The sequence below is a fragment of the Anarrhichthys ocellatus genome, unplaced genomic scaffold, assembly GCF_004355925.1.
Source record: "Anarrhichthys ocellatus isolate YVR2014 unplaced genomic scaffold, GSC_Weel_1.0 scaffold45, whole genome shotgun sequence".
NCBI classification, from domain to species: domain Eukaryota; kingdom Metazoa; phylum Chordata; class Actinopteri; order Perciformes; family Anarhichadidae; genus Anarrhichthys; species Anarrhichthys ocellatus.
The window spans coordinates 347,503-369,817 of record NW_022280075.1 but is presented as its reverse complement, the minus strand read 5'-3'; the positions used below and the strand labels follow the sequence as shown (position 1 = coordinate 369,817).

The 22,315-nt window shown below is 41.9% G+C and overlaps 1 protein-coding gene across 1 annotated transcript; it reads right to left on the bottom strand.

The window, feature by feature from the left end:
* Positions 1 to 1,740: 1,740 nt before the first annotated feature.
* Positions 1,741 to 16,774, bottom strand: rars1 (arginyl-tRNA synthetase 1). The gene is made up of 15 exons (XM_031869049.1): positions 16,633 to 16,774; positions 15,514 to 15,648; positions 14,795 to 14,986; positions 14,062 to 14,170; positions 13,618 to 13,718; positions 12,925 to 13,046; positions 12,449 to 12,569; positions 11,702 to 11,831; positions 11,500 to 11,604; positions 10,950 to 11,128; positions 10,246 to 10,355; positions 8,572 to 8,677; positions 4,595 to 4,767; positions 2,949 to 3,196; positions 1,741 to 2,070 (listed from the first exon to the last, which is right to left on the bottom strand). Exons 1-15 carry the CDS (start codon positions 16,675 to 16,677, stop codon positions 1,961 to 1,963), a joined length of 1,986 nt encoding a protein of 661 aa, XP_031724909.1. The 5' UTR covers positions 16,678 to 16,774; the 3' UTR covers positions 1,741 to 1,960.
* Positions 16,775 to 22,315: the final 5,541 nt, after the last annotated feature.

The window sequence follows — 22,315 nt, the reverse complement described above, 5'->3', positions numbered from 1 at the left end:
CAGCTGCACACCCCCAAAACCTCTCTCCTGAATGTTAAATCCTCAGCCAGGAGGATGCCGATCCTTTCGGATCACCACGGGCAGTTTCTCCAAACCGCTAGGGCCTTCAAACGGGGCGACCCCCCGTCACCATCCCGCCTCTCTAATCCACCCCGAGACACGAGAGAAAGGGAATAAATATCAGCTGAGGCCACCGGGTGACGAGATCCGTCCGTCCCATTGAGGCGGTGGAACGTTATTGCTTCCGAAGGCGTTATTGAAGCAGCGTGGCAGGCTCTCTCCTCCTGGAGCGACTGTCAAAACTCCTTTAACACCGTCCTTCAGCAGCAGCTCAGAAAAGAGAGGCACGACTCTTTGAAAGCTTAATGAATCTTTCATGAATCTGCTCTGGGAATTATTGCCTTAGAAGGTACCGAGATGAGCCATCAAGTCCTGGGACCTACTGAACGATGAGAGACGACTAGAAAGGAGAGGAGTGAAGATATTTCATACGTTTCAAAGATGGGTCACAGGCACGCATCTTCCCCCACAGCACTCTTCCAACATGTATTGTATGACTTGTGGCAATTTCCAGAGTTGCACAGCTTTTATAGCGATGGAAGTGCAGGCTTAACAATTACAGGCTGCCTCAGTGCATGTGATGTATAATTAACTTCATCAAATGGGTTCGTTTGCCTTGGACTTTAAATTCCTGCAAACAAAACCCACTTCCTCACACACGTCATGGAAGGCAGAGACTGTAATTGTCGTTGTCTAGAAAGCAGCTCGAGTCTAATGTGACTTTCTATACGTCAACGGCTGCTCAGCAGAGAGGACGACGCCGCAGAAAGCAATTAAGAGTTGAAATGCGAGCAAAGCTATTCTCTCTCTCTCTCTCACTGGTGCTTTATGTGTGATTAGAGCTTCTTACACACTCACTCTGATGGCTGAAGTTGGATGTAGAAAATAAGACAATCCCGGTGAACACCGGTGCAGTGTGTGTTGCTTTCATTCATTCTAAGGCCCACAATGGTCGGACCCCATTTAAAAAAGGATACCTACCAGAATCCAACAAGCATGAATCAGTGTTTAAAGTGAATAACAATCTATTCACATCCAACATTATGGAGTTGAGAGGAACTTCATACCTGCGAAGTTAGGAGAAGCTCCTACAAATAAGGGATGCGTCAGTCCTGACTTTAGGACTCAAACGTTTTTGGTCTAACAATAATTTACGAATAATATTCATGAATTCACTTCATGTTAATGGTTAATCAGCTATGTTAATAATTGATTAATTGTATTTTTCAAACAAAATGCAACATTTTTAGCAAAATGCAACTAATTCGTGAGCATTTGCTGTATTTTATTCATGAGCACAGTGAAGATGTCCCCTTTAGAATACCCCGACACTACCGCACGACGTCCTCTGATCTCACCACAACACGAGCCGGTGGCACCGATGACAAGCCTCAAGAATAACTATACAGAATTAGCCAATCTCGCTAATGACCACGTTATCTATGCAGATCATACTGAGGCATCAGTACTAAATTGAGACCGTTTCATAACCAGTTAAAAGCGCCTCACAGTAACTTTAACAGAGAACATGAATAACAGCACTTTACACTTGATCTAAATGGGTTTGTTTTGTTTTTTCTCTTCTTTTTAGCTTCAATTCAAATTTCATGCATCACGATAGTAAATCGCTTTAAACAGAGAGATCCACAATTTGACAATAATTGACAACAGACTGGGTGATTGCTTTGGTTTCACATCGGTTCTTTAATAAAAAAAGAAAGTTCACATGAGATGTTAATGAATGGACCCAGGATGGATGTAATAACTTTGTTGGAATTGATTCTTAAAACCTAGCGAGTTTTTGGCTGCGATGTGTGTGATGGAGAACGTTTACTGTTTATCGTCACGTCGTCACTTCTCCCGCTCTGGATTCTGGGACAAAGATGGCGGCACTGTGACATCACATCCTCCCGACGGGGTTGATGCCCAGGATGTCGAAGCATTTGGCCATGATGGCCGCCGTGGCCTCACAGAGCAGCATCCTCCACATGTTGACCTTCACCACCTCACCTGGAGAGAGAGAAACACACATTTCACAGGTAAATACTACAGATATATGACCCATATAGTACTATCTACTAACAGATTCAATAGGTGATTTAAAAAGAACTAAAGACACAAGAGATGAGAAGAACGGGAGAGAGAAAATAAACACACTGGGAAGTCAGGCAGATTGGAGAGATGGAAAACAGAGCGAGAGCGAGTTAGAGGTGAAGCACAAAACGATAACAACAAACAGCAAAAGGTCAGAGGAGACGTTTAATGACGGCAGCAGACTCCACAGCATCAAATGAGAAGCAACGACCCAGACGTCTGCATCCACACGCAACCTCCATGACCGTCCACCCCATCAGGCCTCATCGCTACACGGAGCAGAAAATCCCATAGAAATTAAGTCGGTAATGAGCAAGAGGGTGAATTAAACCGGTTGAACGGCAAAAACTGGTTTGTAATTTTCACAAACAAGTGTAAAGGACGAGGACAGAGTGCTGCTGATGCTGAAGTGAAGGCGACGAGGAGATAAACGAGGCCAAGCAGACATTTTCCAAGGCACCATTTCCTGTATCCTGGGACTGAACACACATCAGTCTGAACTGTTTTCTGTCTGACATAATGAAAGAAAACAATAACCTCCAGCTGGGGTTACTGCCACAGCTGAGAAAGTGAGACTTGGCATAATTAAGCAGCTCTAAACTTGAAGTTGGAGCACTTCAGTGCACCACAGGGAGGCGTTTCTAACGGGAACAAGTGGAGGACCAACAGCGCTCAGGCAGCTTTTAGTCAAATCCCTCTCAGAGTGAAACCTCCCGTTAATGTGCCGAGTCCCATCGTGAGCAGAGCGTTGATGAGCGTGTGCTTTTGATCTCGATATCTTTCTGAACACATACCCGTCTGTCTGTCCTTCTCTATGCAGTAGCAGCTGTCGTAGAACTCCGTGAAGGTAGTGGCGAGCTCGTACAGGTAGTCGCAGAGCGTGTGGAGCAGGAGGTCGTCCAGGATCTTCTGCAGGATCTCTGGGAAACGGAGGATGCACTTCCCCAGCTTCCACTCCTTCTCGTGGTCCAGCAGGACCTCCGTGGTCTCTGCTGCTTTCCTCAGCATGGCCTCATCAATGTTAGCCAGACGAGCAATGGACCTATAGGAAGCCAATAACGCCATTAATAAAAATATATATAACATATGAACGAAAACGTCATGCGTGTTTGCAGGTAAGCGATCACAGCATTTGAAGTTAAATCATAGTATCGCCTAAAAGAGCAGGATTATATCTCGAACTACTGAGGATGTTTCCCTGTGATGTTCGTGTGAGTGTGGTGTCAACGGGTGGTGTAGCAGCAGACAGATCCAGGAACAGTGTTCCCCAAACATCTTTCCAGTAATGACCAACAGGAGTCTGTTCCTTTACAAACTGACACCGCTGCCTTTGGTGTCCGCACCTTTGGAACAGCAAAGTTTCCACATCAAGAGAAACTTTGTTGTATTCAGAACAAAAAAAAACAACAAAAAGCATTTTACGTCTTAAAAGCAGCTCCGTACGCGACACGCTCGCACAGTGAATCTCCTCGACACGAGAGGATTGTAAAATGTCTTCGCTGCTTCTCAGATGTGAGTAAAAGCTGCTTCTATCCGTTTTATAGTCGTAGTATTAATTAATTAAATATCTTTGGGGTTTGAACTGTTTGCCAATCAAAACAAGTAATTTTGGGAGCATTTAAAAATGGATTGACCAATTTGTCTAAAAGGAAGGAATAGAGTTCAAATACATGTTCTTGTGATGGAGAAGGATTATTAAATATTCACTTAGATGAAAGGTATTTTAAGGAAACTGCTTTTAAACCCAACACACCTAAATAAACTTCTGGCGGGTGGCAGCCACGAGTGAGTGCTCTATTGACTAAATGCAGGAACATCGAATCCTCTCATGCGAGACTGCTCGCCCCCCCGGGCTGAAAAAAAAGATCAATCTTTGCCGGGCACGGTGCCACCCCAAAGTCCAACACCTCCAGGGAAGCTGGAGAGGAAGGGGGATCAACGCAGCCCTCTGCGGCCACTCGATACAGGGGATAAGTGGGGGGTGAGGAGAAATTGGGTCTTGCTGACTGGAAAGGACCCCAAAGACTAATCCCTTAGCACGAGCTCCCATCTCCCATGAGGGGCCAGCAAGGCTGATCTGATATGGGTAATGAAAGTACACCGGGACTAGCAGGAGGTTCTCCAACAGGGCAAAGTGGAGCAGAGGACACAGACGTGTCAAGAGGAACTCAATTTAAACTTTCAAGATACTTTCAGCGTCCCAAAGTGAGCGGTCATTATGAATCTGTAGTGGCTCGATGAAGAACGTCTCGGGCAGATTTAACGATGTGTTTTGGTTTACGCTGCTTCCAGGAGTAATGCTTTTTACTTTTAAAAAGGTGAAATCAGAATGGAACAATGTATCTGGTGGCAAAGCTGAATCATTTAGAGTGATTTAACTTCTGCATTATTGAAGCCGAATTAAAATCTAATATGGTGAACATTAGAGCGATCTCTTCACCTGATGCGAGTGAAGGCGTAGAGCAGGTAGGCCGCCGTGTTGCCCCGGTCGTCCAGCATCTTGTCGAAGGCGAAGACGTAGTCATTGATGCGGTTGTGGGAGAGGTCGGCGTATTTGATGCAGCCAAAAGCGACGGACCTCTGGGCTTTGGTCAGCTCCTCTGGGGTCAGGACCTGCAGTTGGACAATTTCAGCAAAGAGAAGTTTCATTTAATAAAAACGACTTAAGAGACTCCCCCCCCCCTCCTCCAATAATCCTAAAGTCTTTAAATATTCAGATGACTGTCACTTTTATCAGCTTGTAATTACTGCAGGCAGTACGTCACCTTATGTTTCCAACAGTAAAACCAGCGAGTTGAATTTAATCCAAATGATTAATCTAATTTAGTAGCCTGAGGATAAAAGATTAAATTGACTTATTAAGTCATCGCCTTCCCTCGAATGTGTGCGTGACGTGTCCGATACCACAGGGAGCGAACAGAGCGAGGAGCGAGTTCGTGCAGAAAGTTTCATGGTGGAGATTCGATTGGAAAACAAGAAAACTTTCAGTGGAGCAGAGCGCAAGAGGCGGAGGAGGTGACGAGATACGAAGCGACAGGTCGTAACGCGACAAATTATTATTATGTTAAAGAATTGGAACAAACAGGAAACAGGAAGAGACAGAACAGTTAAGGAGAGGACAAGACCCAACGGCAGAAGACATGAGAATGTGACAAGACAGAAAATATATTATGACGTGAAATAACAGAAAAGAACGAGACACAAACTGATGGTGTCATTTTTAACAAGATGGAGGAAATAGTGATTTATTGGGGACTTTTTTTCAGCTGTTTATTTGACTTGTACAAGAAAATGACCAACATAAACTAAACTAAGGTTAGTAGATGTACGTTTGTTGGTTTGGGTCTTTGGAGAAAGAACTATCTCAACCGGCCATATTCTTTAAATCATTTATCAAGCAAATAAACAAAATACCACTCACTCTCTTTGTTTCAACCGTTTGTCTCAGTTTGAGGTCGTTGTAAATGAACATCTCTGTGTTTTGGAAACGGTAATGGGCCTCTTTTACCCGACATCTTTGACTAACTCAAGATGAATCCAGTGGTTTTCCAACAGGGGGTGCAGAGCAATTACAGTGGCGACCACGCCATGAGAAACAGTTGAATTAAACGGTTTCATTTGGAAACGAACAAACTGCTCTAATGCTGGCAGGATAACCAAGACTCATTAACAACAATCTGCATCTATTTTGATAATCCGCTAATTGTGCAGCAGCCGACTTATTAATAAATCGACCAATCGTTGCAGCTCCAGTTAAAGCCCCGATGACGAGTCGTAGCGGGACAGACACACAAGGACAGGACCAGAGAGGTCAGGGAGCCGTACGACACAATAGGACGAGCCAGGAAAGCACTGGACGTAACAGGATACACAAGACAATAGGACAGGAGTAAATAATAAAACAGAAGAACAGAACAGAGTATGTAGAAACGAAATGTGAGCAGCAGGGTTAGCGGTAGATGGAGGCCACGGCTGGGCTTGTTTTAATGAGGCAGGGTTAGCAGATGGGAGACTTAGGCACCGACCCAGGCAGACAGCGGAGCACCGGGCCAGAAGAGCCTGCAGGGAAACTATGTTGGCACCGGTTTCCCACAGCCTACCAACATTCAAATCAGTGCTGTTCAACTGTGTACACTGCACCGAGTACTTCAGATATTACTTAACCAGGTCAGCTGGGTCTGATGTGTTCTATCCCTCTGCAGGTTTAAGTTCAGATACAAACACATCAACATCAGTAGACGCAAACATACAGTGAGATGAACAGAAGCGAGGGTTCTCCGTGTGAAGTAAAGGGAAAACAGCAGCTAACAACAGCCCCGGGATGAAGGAGAAGGCTGGTGAAGCGATCATTTCTGGGTTAAATACAGAGACTAGCTGGAACAATCTGAGGTCAGACGGTGAACACAACAACACTTCCTATTCCTAAACTACCAACAGACACTTCCTTTAATAAGGTTGAGCTGCACCAGGGCCAGTGACAGAGACCCTGTGTTGCAGCGTGAGTCAGGGCGTTGCTGGCTTTAAAACAATACAATAATAAATAATAGCTGTAGCACTTTCAGATATTAAAAATTAACTGGATTGGAGCCTATACAGTAAAAAAACATTCTAAAAAACGAATGACTACTAGAGTGGTACTTTCCGCCGCGACAGATGCAACCACAAGGAATACTTGGATTGTGGTTCTCGTAACATCATGACAAATCTTAAATGTGTGTTTTCCTGCTCGTAAAAAGGCGACAGTCACAGTACTTTCTAAGTTCAATGAAGTCTTATCTAAAATGTTGTAATTCAGTATTGAGAATGATGCATTTCAAGTTTTTCTCTTGAACTAAAAAAAAACACAAATGTGACAGAGACCGTTTTCAGAAGAAGCGTCAGTGAGGCTGCAGACATTAGGAGGTTCAAGCTCACAAGAAGAAGAGAGGAGCCTGTTGAGGAGAATGAAAGAGAGCGCGTGTTCAGTAGACCACATGCTGTCGAGCCGTCCTCAGAGCTCAGCAGACGACAACAAAATGAATCTGGTGGCGTTTTTTTATAGATTTCAGACGTGGTCGTCTCTGAAAGCGATCAGAAAGATCCAGAGTTTCTTGTTTTGTGCAGGATGAGGGCGAGAAGAAGTAGATCGTCTACTGTAGAGTCAGACGGTCATTACAGGGGGAACCAAAAACTGGGCGATAAGCGGAAATAACGAGCTGCCAGGAAGGCCTCCGGGTTACTGAACGGCTGCTTGTCAAAAGGTTTAATGTTTGACAGAAAACACGGATACAAACACGAGCTGAAATAGTGTGTTATAGTCTGACAGCAACCATTTATTATGAAGAGAAGACAAACAAAGCAGACTACAGGTGATTGAATATGAAACAAAAACACCTCGCAGTTAGATATTCATAATTACACTAAGGCGCTGCAGACGGATTTGTCATTGTTTATTTGTTGTTTTGTCCTCAAACTTTCTTTCTTCTCCAAAAAATGTAAATCCTTTCAGTTTTAATGGGGCAGTTCAGGGGGTCTCAGTCCAAAATAAAACATAGCTCACTCAGGACCATTACACTGACTGTGTGTGTCTTTTATTTTCTCTTTTTCATCCTTTTGGTGGTGCATGAAGAAAAGTCAGAGGAACACCAGTGGGTAGAATTCATCCTCCTGGGAACACGAATGTCCGTTCCAACGTTACTGGCAATTCATCCAACATTTGTGAAGATATGTTACTCTGGACCAATGTGTGTACAGAAAAGACAGGAAACAAGGGAGGGAAGTGTATGAAATGTAACATGGTCCCATTGCGGTACTCACTACTGCTACCCTCAGCTTATTACCAACGTTACTGAAACCACGGAGGTATACAATTCTGATGGATCGGACAATTTGGAACCGGTTCAAATGCTCAAAAGTGGTCCACGGTGGGTGGAGTTAAGATGTAGTTATAAAAGGTCAACAGTGAACTCTCACACTCCATTGCTCCCGTTCCTCATTAGAAACTAGTAGAAAGAACTTGTGTTGATTTCATGCCGTTGAAACTCTGTGGGCATCCCAAATGAAATTCACCTCCTTTTCCCCCGTTTCAGGGTGGAGGTAGAAATGTCAGACACTAATATCTTAAAAACCTGAACAAATAAAACCAAAGCTGTCTGGCTGGCTAGACACCAATAGAGGGGAGAAAATTAAGTGTAATGTCTTTGCCCTTCATTCATGTCACCTTTCTCTATCGGTTTATGAGACAGCAGAGAGAAACTTTTATTTTTTTTATAATGTTTCAAAGTAAAAGCTTGGGTTTCATATCCTCACAAAATTCGGCCAAACAATCCACTGACTCCTTGTAAAATCAGCGGTGAGACACGAGACACCGAGATCAAAACGCTGAAGAAAGAAGAGCGAGACGGCCCCTCTCTCCTCCTCGGCAGCTCAAGTTCTCACCTTGTCTCTCTCCTTCTCCTTCAGTTTGTCCATGCACCTCTTAAGCCCCTCCTCCAGCAGGTCCATCAGCCTCACCGTGTCTCCAGACCGGGTCTTAAACTTCTTTCTGAGCGAGAAAAGACGAGAAGAAAAACGTTCAGCGAGTTGCTGTTCGAGTCTTGAAGTGACAAAACCACACAAACCTCAAAACAAGATATCTGGGAGACAAAATAAAAGATTATGAGTTTGTGCATTGACGACTCAACATCCCCACACAGAACTCTCCAGCTATCGTGACAACGAACAATTACATTACTCCTGCTTGCCGACACCTTGGGGCGTCGCATTCCGTACAATCACCCAAATCAGATGAGCTTCACAAGCAGAACATGAGCCAAAAACTTAATAACCACACTTATTTTTCTCGGTTTACTTGTAGCTATAACAGCCCCCCCCCCGTGGCTTAAGCCCTTATTGTCTGGATGAGCAATTATGAAAACAGCATGATAAATTTCTAATGGATTTTGGAGTGGCGCAGACATTGTAGGGCCAATTTACGCCCCCTCAGGTTACTGTGGGGCGTTTAGCAGCACTTAGTTATGGCCTCCGCGAAGCGTAACATCAACCTCCTGCCTGGGCTCGGCACTTCTTCTCCGGACGATTGATTAGGAAAAAAACAACTTTGTGACAGTGTTCAAATTAACTCACCCCATCAGCCACGCAGTAATCACTGCTTACTATGAAATGGAATAAGTAATACACGGGGGGGGGGGGGGTACAGTAAGTACAAATACTCGGGATAACCACACTGGGATTGATAAGTGGAGCGAATAATGAGAAGGAGAAGACTGAGGAAGAGGGAGAAGACGATGAGGAAGGAGAAGATAAAAAGAGGAAAAGGTGAGCGGGAAGATGAAGATGATGACGCAGACCGAACCGAGGCCACGGGGAGAGTCCGCAGCATGAAAAGTTAAATTTCCACCATGCTCAGCGGTTTTTAGAGGATACTTCCAGTTTATGATAACTCGTGTCTCATTCCGAGCTGCTGTAGCTTTCATATTTGACTTTCCTCACACCAACGTGGTCGTGGTTTCATCTAAAAGTACGTTGGGAAAAACAACACACGCAAAAGAGATATAGTTACACAACTGTCCAACTCTCTGGAGCTCGATCTCATGTTGTGGCCGTTAACTTTTAATCACTGTTCTTCAATGAACTTTTCGGCTCCCTCATGCTGAGTAATAACAGCTTTGCATCCTTGTGTTTGAACTATCAGTTAAAAACACTGACTGTACGGTTTTTATTTTCCGATGCAGTCGTGTAATAAAAATCTCTTTTTATGTATGACAATAAATGCAATAAAAACACGAAGCAGTGGTGATAAAGACACAGTGAAGGACATCAGATGATTATAGTGCGGCGGTGACGGTGGAGGAGTCTCAGTCTTCAGAGGAGATGCTCGTCTTTGTTGATGCTCTGATGGCAGCGATTTGGATTCCTGTTAAACTCTTATTAGTCCGCATGCAGCTACAACACGCGGCCCTTTAACGCTCTCAGTGTTAACCCTTTAACATCCACCAACCGCTGCCTTCCATCGGTTACTTCCTTTGTGTTACTGTGAGACTTTGGTGAATTTAAACTAACCCTTTAAAAAAACGCTTCAGGAAGAGTCGGCTCTCTGCGTTTTAAACTCACTTGTCTTCCCCCAGCACCACTCCAAAGCCTGCGTGCTCCACCCGGGTCACCTGGGGATTGTACCAGCCAATCATCTGAGCTGCAGCAAACACCACCTGGAAGTGTGTGGACTAAAAGAGAAAACGCACACACACACACACGCACAAATTCAGTGACATTTAACATAAATGTCAAGTTATACTTTCCAGATAAAGAGAAAACTTCTATCTGGATGGTAGTCTGGATGTTGTTAATGTTTAAAACTAACAAGAACAGAAAGATCCACAGAGGGGTGTCTGTCCGTGAAGTTTTTCTCGTCTGTACTTAAACAGATTTTAGGATACATTTTATTTCAAAAACACTGTACTTGGGTGTTAAACAACAATGTGTCCTTCATGCCATGTGAAGACAAAAACAGAAATCTGAGTTTATAGTGTAGTGTGTCCTCCTTCAGCCCTGAAGAAGAAGTAGTGCAGTAAAACTTATAGTTCAGGAATAACAGGAGCGACATTGCCATGAAACAAAAGGTCCCTCTGCTCCCTATTAGACGTTTTAGATTGTAACTTTTGGTATTTTCGTTCCCCTTTGTTTACCTTCTTCCTTCCAGGTTTATTTGTACGCTGTGTCAACTTTCTTCGACCTAAACTCCCCATCCTCTCTCTCTCTCTCTCTCTCTCTCTCCTTCCCTCCCTCTCTTTCCCTCTCTCCTCCCTCTCTTCACCCACCTGTCCGCTATCCGTGACGTAGATAATCATGTCGGCCTTCTCGTCGAAGAGTCTCTGGCGCAGGGCTGCGAGGTCTGAAGTGTCGTAGGTGTACCCGCCGTCCGACTTGACGATGGTGAGGGGGATGGACTGACCGGGGACGAAGACGATCTTACGACCCTCGTCCAGCTCCGCCAAGCCTGAGGAGAGACATTGAAAGAAACAAAAAATAAAGTAATGGTGGGTGGCTAGGTGAGGAGGGGAGAGAGAGGGATGGAAATGAGTGAATGGAAGAATTAGAGATAGGAAGGTACTATTAAAATCTTTAAGAAGACATGCGAGTCAATATTGCCCCCTGGTGGTCACACCACAAACTGCAGGCTATAACTTCAGAGAATAATATCACATTGAAGGTTGAGGATTTTAGTATTATTGGCGCAAAGCCTTTGATAAATCAGGTACAGAAAAGGCACAACTTCAACCGTGTACAGAGCCAACAGGGGCTCTAATTGAGAGCCACAAAAAGACTTTAAAGATTTTAAATGTGACTGTTGAGCTGCTGCACACTGACCTCTGTCCTCGAACTCCTTCACCACCTTTGTCATCATGTCCTGGTAGTACGACTCTCCTCTCTCGATGATCTGGATGTCCAGGCAGTCGTAAACCTTCTGAAACTCTAAAACACATGCACACGTCGTCATTTAAGAACTGGTGCGTTGTGTGTTTTAATATAATATAATAGTTATAATAATACAATTGCAGATGCAGTCTACCTGCCCTGGAAACGTCACAGATGAGATTCCAGGCTTTGATGAAGTTGGGCTCTTTGCTCTGCAGTCTGACGACACACTGATAGGCTCGCTTCTTAAAGTCCTCCTCCTCGTCAAAACGCTTCTTCGACTCCTTGTTGAGGGAAGAGGAGGAGGAGGAGAGAGCAAAAAGAGCAGGGTGGATGATGTAAAAAGTAAATGAGGTGTGAAGAGCAGAAAGAACACATGCAAAGTACTGCACTGCAGAAACAAAATGCTCCACAGAATATTCTGGCATTAACTTTCACTTTTCATAATTGACATTGACATTAAAATTTGAAATTATTCATTAAACCATTTCCCTCGTGTGAACTTTGGCTTCATACCATAAGATTCACAAATAGAAGACTTGAAACTAGAGATTGAGACCATAAACTCATGTTTACAATGTTTACTGAGGTAATAAATCGAGAGAAGTAGAGTCATTTTCTCATAGACGTCTATACAACCAGAGGAGTCGCCCCCTGATGGACATTTGAGAGAATGCATGTTTAAGGAACTTCAGCATTGGGTTCACTTTTCAGAACCGGAGGTTGTTCTCTTCCTCGTCTTCCTTTCAGTGGGACTTTATCAAACACTAACTGGCATTAAACCTAATATTAGTGACTACACAATGTTTTGAAGTCATTGTTTAAGTCGTGTGTCCTTTCAGATACTTGAGGATACCTGAGGATTCAGACAGAGACAGAAACACATGGAGCTATAACTGACTTTGTAGAAGGCCTGAAGATCACTAATGGGCGGGGAGGATGTGAGGTAGTCTGGGAATTTATCCTGCAGGTGGGCGATCAGCATCCCGAACTGGGTCCCCCAGTCTCCCACGTGGTTCAACCTGAGAACGGCCATGAAGAAGGTGAGCAACTCTAGAACGATAGTGAAGAACCCGTCCATTGTTTGTTTACCTTCATCTTTCTTACTTCATTGAGACGCAATACATAAAACATGCAGAAAACAAACAATACCACACCCCTCAGGACAAACTTTAGGTTTTTTTGCAGAAAAGATGTCTATTTCGCATCCATGCATCCGTGTTTTCTGTTCTGATGTGTAGTGAACAGTACAGCCTCACAGGAATATTAATGTGGATGAAGACGCTTAGTACGGGACAGCGAGCTCAGCCTCGCTTAGCAGCAGCGTGTCATCGTGTTTAAAATGCAGCAGGTTTGGTGAACAGCGACTGAACTGACCTGAGAACGTCATAGCCCAGAAACTCAAACAGCCGACTCATGCTTTCCCCGATGATGGTGGAGCGCAGGTGACCCACATGCATCTCTTTGGCAATGTTGGGAGAAGAGAAATCCACCACTACCTACACACACACACACACACACACACACACTAAACAATAAATAAGACATCTCTGAGACATAAAACCTAATAGTTTGGAATTTAAATGTCTTCTGTGAGCATCTCTGTTTTAAACCCTGCTTCAAATCCTCCATCGCTCACAATGTGATCAAACAGAGACTCAAACTAAAGAGTACATGACTATTCTACACACATTATTATTACACGACGGTGTGACTTCTTCTGTGCTGCAGTCTGACAGCTTTTCTTCCTGAAGACAACCTAATAGCGAGGAAAAAACGATATACTTTGTTTTTAGCCGCTTTGCGTCAAATGTAAATTAAATGAATACTAGCGAAAAAATAGAAATGCCCAAAAACTGGCCTTTAAAAACTGTTTTTTTTTGTTATTAATCCTGATCTGTTCAACTATTCTTTTGTATTTTTAACTTTGTACATGATCGTCTCAAGTTTTACTTGCCATGAAGTGCAATGGAAACATAATTAGTGAATTATGATTTCACTTCTCATGACGTACAGCTGTTTAAAAACATCAACATCTGGCTTCACGCTACATGTTGGCGTGTGACGTACCCGCTTCTTGGATTCCAGTGGGGGGGGCTGCACGCCGTTGATCAGCAGGTTGCTCAACAGTTTGGACACAAACGGCTTATTCAGGTGGATGTTGATGAACCCTGAAGACACGAAAGACATCAGAGGGGACGACGAGGATACAGAGTAAGCACTCTAGTCTGACATTAACAACTGCTGACTATCTGAAGAGGTAGAATGAACTGTTGTATTTCCACTAATACTTGTAATCTATTCAGGACCAGCTTGTGTACTTCGTATACCTGGAAGTTTAAGCTGGAAAAACTGTCACGTTGTGCATTTTGTTGTATTTTTGTACAGTAATGTTATTATTGTTGTTTGCCGTTTCATAAATGCAAATATTTCTGAAATTCTGTGAGGAAATATCACTCCAGTGCTGCGTCCAAGAAAAGTCCTGAAAGAGAATCACAGTCGGCTGTTTGGTACCTGGTCCTGCGATTTCAGTTTTCTGGATGAGTTCGTTTTCCGGAAGATTCTGAATGATCTTCTCTGCGATTTCCCTCGGGTTGACTTTCATTCCCTTTGCCTTCAGCATCTGCGATAAAGTCAGTGGCGGTTTGGCTTAAAATGTGTAAAATGAACCGATATAAAAGCACTAAAATCACACTTTTCATCCCGTAAAGAAACTTTTCCTGACCTGCCAGACAGATAACGTCAGTAAATCCCTGCAGATCTAAGAGCTAAACAGTGTGTGTGTGTGTGTGTGTGTGTCGTAACTATTTTAATAAGTTTCATTTCTAAATTTGATGTGTTGGATGAAACCTGCTGGCTGTGCTGGTTGAGCAGTTGTACTAACTGCTGCAATGCTACACCTCAAAATACAATCCTATCACTAAGAAATATGGCTGCCGCCTAATTTATGAGCATATCTCTAATACACAAAAGATGTAAAGTGGTGCTTTAAGAAGGAAAAACTCTCTTTTACAGATAAATCAACAACTTGGACAGCCCTAATAAAATACCCTTCAATGTTGGTAAAAATAGGTCCTTTCTGATTACCGGTTACGACTCAAATAACAGTGTTTTTAAAACCTGACTCATTCTTAAAGGTTGTATTTATTAAACAGTAGAAAAATGACATTTAAACAATTTGAGGATCCATTTAGCCGCAGTTAAAGAGTAATTTCCTACGATTCACAGACAGACTTGGCGGTCTAACCTGGGACATGGCCATGGCGCTGTTGCACTGGTAGTCTCCAAACTTGGCCTGCTGGTTGGGCGCGACGGACAGCGGCGGGTCGTCCAGCTCGGGGCAGGAAGCCCGGATGGCCTCGCCGAAAACCTCCTGCAGCCGCTGGTTTATGTTGGTCATGGATTTACCGCAGCTGGTGGGCCTCTCCTCCTGCAGGCTCTGAGGACACACGGCACATCGGCGTCACGAACATTAACACAATGACGAGGGGAAGGATTTGGATGATGTGCAAACATAATCTTTTAAGTCATATTTTGGCAACACGGCACCTGTTGGAACAAACACGCTGTGCAGATGGACAGTCGAGAGGTTGATTTATGCTGCAGGAGCAGTTAGGAAAGCTTTTATTTTTTTTACAACTGCTCTGACTCGTGTTGACAACAGCTTTAGTTTCTAATCTACTGAATAGTACAAAACTGACATTTGTACAAGAAACAAGTTAAATAAACCATGACAGGCTGTGTTTTCAGGCAGGTTGTTTCAGAGTTTAACATAAATTATCATAAATATTCAACTGAACTAACGAACAGATGAAGCTTTGGATCAGTGAACGGCTGGGACCTCTTTACAGAAGCTTCAGCTTTCAGCTCAAAGCCGCCAGCAGCAGCTGCAGCAGCACAGGAGGAGGTCGTACTCATGTGCACGGCAGAGAGCGCCCCCTGCTGTCCCCCTGCTGTAACACTCACCCTCTTCAGGATGTTGAGGCGGTACTTCAGCTTGGCATTTTCATCCCGCAGCTCATCCAGATGTTGGGATGCACTCGGGTTCTGTGGCTTTTTCAGGCTCTCGATCTCTGCAGAGAGACTCCGGATCTCCCGCTCCTGTGAAACAAGAACAAGGAAAAACATTTACGTTAGTTATGAAGAAGAACAAACCAATCTGTGAAATGTCTACTTGTGATGCAGAAGCTTGATCCTGAAGAGAGAACAGGGTCTACACTACATTTAGCCCACCAAGCTGGGTTTAAATGTATTAAACCACCACTAATGCTTCCCCACCAGGAAGAACTCTGAGAATAACGGAGGCCATAAAGAGCTTTATAGCACCTCCAGTATCACAATGAAACCAAAAGCTGATGACATGCAACAAACACTCAGATTACAACAAAGACTTCCTGACATTCATGTGAACTTTAAAGCTTACCACACGACAAGGAAACAAATGGATTTAGCTGGACAAATTGGTGTTTTTTTATCATCACATTTTGCACTTTAACAGAGAACTCAGAAGCTGTGATTAAAGACTCACTCATGATTCAACTTCAACTGAATAAAGGATGAAACGATGAGAGAAATAATACATATTAGTTGCAGCCTTAAAGTAATATCTAAATGATGAAACCAGCTGTCACAGTAACCACTCAGGACCACAGTTCAGAACTCACACAACACTTAATCTAAATATCTGCTCATTCTATACTTTCTTTTAAACGTTATAGTAACTTCTGCACCAAAATGACACATCGAGTAACTTAACGACACACCGCTTTGCGACGATAGAAACACGTTTGAAAGCAACAAACCACTTACTCTCTGATGTGGCGTCTAAATTTGTAAAAAGTTTATTATTTTAATAAAAATAAGTGGCGTTTGGTGAAATTAATGTTAGCCGAATTTAAGAGTGGTGAACACCAACAAGGTAGACAGTCTTTATTTTCATCTACCATGTAGTTAATTTTACTAACAAACAGAACAACGTTAAACTTCTTTAAAGTTTGGCTTCTGTAGGCACACACACATATAACTTAGCCTGCTAGCTAACTTTAGCTACATTCCCCCACAGGCCAGAACAGGCCGGCCGGTTACCTGTTGTTGCAGTCGGGCTGTGTACTCAGTTACACGGTCTCCCATCTTTGTGAAACACCAGAGAGAAACTCCTCTGTCGGCTTAATGTGGAATCTCGTGGCTGATGAAACAGAGGAGGAAGAATTTGACAACTTTGAAATATACTTCCGGCGCAGGAAACGTCATCACCTTCTTCTTCGTGTGTCCTGGCGGATCGCTATACGTCGTCAAAGGACGACAGCGCCGCCTCCTGTATGCTGTAAGTACAGCAACATAACGATAACTAGTCCATTAGACTAGGCCACTTTATTGGTAAATATTGTACTTTTGGCTGCACTAAATACATGACAGCAATGGTTTTAATTTCAAATTAATAAAAAAAAAAAACATAACTTTATAAAATACCCTACATTGTTAAAAAGCACTAATTTTCTAACTTCTGGCTTGCGACACCTTACAAAAAAAAAAGCAGGACCCCTTATATTTATCTTGTGACCCTTAACTGTATATAAAAAAGAATATTGTCAGAAAGTATAGTTTGTAAATAGTAATACGAAGTAGGATTTTGAATGCAAGACTTTACTTGTAATATGGTACTTTTACATTGAAATGTTGGTACTTTTACTTAAGTAAATGATCTAGTGGCGAGAGACATTTAATTAGCACTCCCTAATAAGATCTAGATGTATGATATTAGCTTCTTGTTTGATTATGATACAGAATGTTGCATGCATGCCAACACTCACCTTGATGTACTGTTTTCAGAGAGTAAATCTTAAAAGGAAAATATCAAATAAAATGTAAAGAATAAAAATAAAATACAAGAAAGTCATCAGCTCTCCCGAAAAAGTCAGAATATTGGAACTATTTACATGAAATGTTTGTTATTTTTCAAACAGCCCTGGTTATCCTGAAAAAGAAAATGTGCATTACATCCACACTTGAACGGCAACAGGGACCTTGAGAAGCAGATAAATAAAAGTACAAAAAGTAATTTTGAACACATGAAAATAGAAGAGAAGAACTTTTTTTTATTTGTTGTGAAACTACAAAACATAATGTTTGGTTGGTTTTTTTTGTGCTGGTGAAATATTTACAAATCTGGTCGATAGTACAGTGTCTGAGAATAAAATTCACAGCTTTTCGGGACTCTCGCGATACAAAGAAAAACAGGAAAAGCACACCCAAATCACAAAGTGCAATAAATACATGCTGTATGTTTCTCATAGCCGCCTCCATACACATAACCAGGTTCATCACCAGTCGTAACACAAACAGATTAATGAGGGAAAAATAATAATCAAATGAGGGAGGGGAAAAAAATGCACTTGAACTTCAAAAAAACAAGAATTATATCACAACCTACATGATGAAAAAATAATTATTTGTGACTAACAGCATTTGTTTTTCTCTGAATGATCGTGATTTCTTGTAACAAAAACCTACATTCCTTCATCCAGATGTTGATATATATAAATGAGTCTTTTTATTGTTTTTTGATTTCGCGGTTAAACAACATTCGGTCGATCATGACAAAGATCAATGGACTTAAAAACAGACGGTTCCTACACAGAGAGTCCTATTCTTTAAAACTACTCGCTCTACAGCGGAGGAAAAACAACAAACAAACTGTTTACATTCGGAAAAATCAATGCAAACGTTTCTCTACATTTCCAGCTTCTTTTAAGATCACATAATGGCGGCCATGTTTGGACAATAAAGAAAGAAAAGAAGGAAAAGAAAGAATAGTTTCTGTGTTGCTTTCCAAAAGGCACACTCTCTCACACAGCTGCAAAGGCTTTCATTAATGTCACAGTGTTCAACCTTTCAGAGCTGCATTCACACTGTGGGAGGAAACCAGATGTGCTGCTCAGTCTGAACAGTCGGATCGCAATTCACATGACTTTGATGTTGCTCAAAGTTTGTCGTGACGATGGAGCGATTCAATGGCGACACAGTGAGGAGTTCAGGTGTGTTCGGACACTGTATATTAAGGGGAAACGACACGCCTGTGCAAGTTGTTGACAAAGCTATCAATAAACTTTGCATTAAATCGGATCAACCCTTCAGGATGCAGAATTATCTACACTGACCTCAAACTCACCCGATTGTGTTTAAAAGCAGATGAAGAGAGACGGCTCAGACGAAGAAGTCTTAACACATTTAATTAAAATCTATTGGACGATTCTCATTAATTAACTGAAACAATAAAACAGGAAATGAGTCAGAGTTAGTCTACAGGGCTCGTTGTCATCTGCCGTCTGTGGCCAGATGTTAGAATATAATTATGTCCACTTCATTGTAGGACACTTGTACAATCTACCGAAACTCAACACAGCAGGTCAGCCATGAATTCTAACTTTAAAACGTTTATGATGTTCAGGTTTTGATGAATGAATTGTTGGAAATGTGTAAGTTGAATTATACGGTTTGTTTACTACTGAGGTCATAGTTAAAGGTGAAGACACCTGCAGCCTACATTCCCGTTTGCGTACGATTACGTGAGTATTGGGTGCTAAATCTTTGGTATTGATCTATTGTACGTCGATTAGTTCAGAAATGTGACTGCTCAGACCGATATGAGAATAAAACGGTTCGTTCCAGCAGTGTGAACGCAGCCTCAGAGTGAACGTCCTCACAGCATTGGATTCAGTTCACATCGAGTTTCCTCCCTTTTTCTTTGTCTTTGTCTAGTGTAGAACAGCTGTTGTGTTGTTGGATTCTTTCTGTATCTGTGTGATATTTATCATTCTTATAAACACTTGTGCAATATATTCCTACTTCTACTTCAATGTGTTGCGAGTATTTTTGTGGATTTAAAACATTTACAGTATTTATATTTTGGGACTTTTTGGAGACCACTGAAGGATTGAAGGGTGACGTAAGAGGAAACAAGGAACAGAGAGTGGAGACAGGTCTTAAACATGCACACACTGAAGGCAACGCATGAACTACACAGGCCAACAAAAAAGCCACAGGTTGACTCTCCACTGGATCTGATCTACAGTGCAAAACTCTTCTGCACAGAGGTTGCTCTTTTTGTCAGCTACATTCTTGTTGGGAATGGAAACATGATTCCGTGAAGGGTTTTATCCAAAGCGCCCAACGTACCGGAAACACAAGATTAGCATGGTGACCCAGCAAGAAGGGAAACTCCTGATGATGGCCTCGGCATGTCTGAAACAATCTGCGATTTATTTTGTCATCTGTGACTATGACTCGAAACAGCAGAAACGTCACAGGTGAGAGACCTGAAGTCCATGTTAAGACCCTAAACGTCACAATTATACATCAGCTTTGAGAAAATGTTGGGAGGACATCAGGTTTTGTCCCTTTTATACAAGTAAAAATCCATGTTTTTGTTACTCTTCATTTATTTTTCATGTTCTGATCCTCTGCTTTCTGCTATTTTGTTGCTGAGTTTCCTGGTTGTCCTTGATCTCAGACTCTTACATTGATTTAAAGCCACAAAACTAACTTCTTTTCAATCTGTGACGCTCAAGATGTTTAATTATTTAGTGTCCCATGGATGCAATTTTCTTCTTCCTCCTTTTCCTCAACTTCAGTTAGTCGTTTACATTTCTATATATATATATAGTCCGTTAAATGTGTCTTTGGACTATGGTCACTACACTTTAAGTATTAGAAATACGATAAGAAACTGGTCATAAAAATGAGGTAGTAAGCAAAGTAATGAGAACGCTTTTCCAGTTCTTATTGAAAACTAAAACAGTCATGTTGCTGCAATGCATTCTGGTCTATTTCCTACTCCTGTGGTGGTTTAATTTGGCCTCTGCGTATCTTCTCTGATGGGAAAGTCGGTCATCATCAATATTAAAGGAGGATTGTAAAAAATTAAGTTTAGAAGCATGAGGTAAATCACCAAAGAAATGTGTTTTACTTTAAAATAAAAATAAAGGACAACTTGCACAACAGCTGCTCAACATCCAGGTACAAACACAAAGAGTCAGAGAGATGTTTCAGAGTCGAGGTCTGCTGCTGATTTATAACTCAGGTTGCTGTGGAAACAAAGTCCGGAAGTCTTCACTGAGCTGAATGGAAATCACGTAGCAGGAGAACGAACAGTTACCCGACCTCCACACGATCACTCTGAAGATACAGATACAGTGAAATACACGTTCTCCTCCGATATCCAAACCAGTGCTCACAGTTATGTAAAGGTAGTTGTGAAAATATGTATTTGACTGCACAAGTATTAGTTTATTCATGTTGCTTACGATGACTTTTAGAGGTTAAACATTGATGCATTTCTCAAACTTCAATTGCAGTCTGAGAATTTAAGAAATCTTTTAAAAACGTTATGTCCACATTCACTAGAAGGGTCTAACGACCAGAAACAGAACATTGGTGCTTTGATTTCAGGTATTTGATCTCAGGGACATACTTTTTGTGCAATTGGTTGCAGCCTGCAGGACTGTTTTTGTATTTAATTGTGGCATCGGGGGACAAAAAATGAAGGATTGTAAAATGCGGTAATTCATTTATTTGGCCTCTAGGGGGCAGCACAACAACACGTAGTCATTTGAACTGGTTAATATAAAGGTATCGATGAGTGCAGCCTTAAAGACTTGATCAGAAGACAGATGCATTCAGTTTTGCTGGGGCACCATGCTAATACAACAGAGATTCAGCTGCAGAGCATCCAGTTCTAAGAGACATGAGATATATATCCAAAACATCCAGTTCAGAGCGGAAACAGAGGGAAGGGAAGTCTGACATTAAAACTACATTTTAGTTCAGTCATCAAAAATGTGTGTGTGTGTGTGTGTGTGTGTGTGTGTGTGTGTGTGTGTGTGTGTGTGTGTGTGTGTGTGTGTGTTTCGACAATCTTCGTGTGCTTCGACAATCAACAACCATTCCAGCGCGTTCAAGGCAAAGGTTTTTGGATTTCCTATTAATTATCCAAAAACCCACATCAAGTCTCTTTTTTCTTGTTACTTTTATCTCAAGTTACTTAAAGTGCAGACTACCCGATCATCTACCTGAGTGTTAGTGAGAGTTAGTGTCGTTTCTACACTGTGTGTGTGTGTCTGTGTGTGACTGTTGAGCGACAATCATCATGACTTTATTTTACTTTTGACCTGGAGCGAGAATAATCTCACCTCTTGATTCATCCGATCCAGTTCATTCAACAATGTTTGTAATGCAAAGAAATAATCCAGTTCTCCTCTCTTGCTGTCATATCGTTTAGCTAACGAGGCTCAAACAGAAGGCATGATGATGATGATGATGATGATGATGATGATGATGATGAACCATCTGTGCCGTCAATATTGTGCACATCAGACAAGCTTCAGGTGTGCTTATGTTTGTCTGCGTATAAAGTTTTTTAAACGCTTTAAAAAACACACATTACTTGAACGGCAATATTAAACATCTCTTAACTTTGATAATTATTCTTGTTTTATCATCAGCTTAAGTTGCTCATTTTGCTTCAGTACCATTGTTTTGTGCCATATACATACACACACATATATATACAAACAATACATACATACATACATGTATGTATGCATGCATGTATATACATATATACATACATGTATGTATGCATGCATGTATATACATATATACATATATATATATACACATATACATATATATATATACACATATACATATACATATATACATATATATATATATACACATATACATATATATATACACATATACATATATA

Excerpts from the sequence above, each read along its gene's own strand:
- rars1 (XM_031869049.1), bottom strand. The coding sequence starts at position 16,677 with ATGGGAGACCGTGTAACTGAGTACACAGCCCGACTGCAACAACAG. Across the intron at positions 13,719-14,061 it reads AACTGAAATCGCAGGACCAG|GGTTCATCAACATCCACCTG; the intron begins GTACCAAACAGC and ends TCGTGTCTTCAG. Across the intron at positions 3,197-4,594 it reads TACGCCTTCACTCGCATCAG|GTCCATTGCTCGTCTGGCTA; the intron begins GTGAAGAGATCG and ends GGCTTCCTATAG.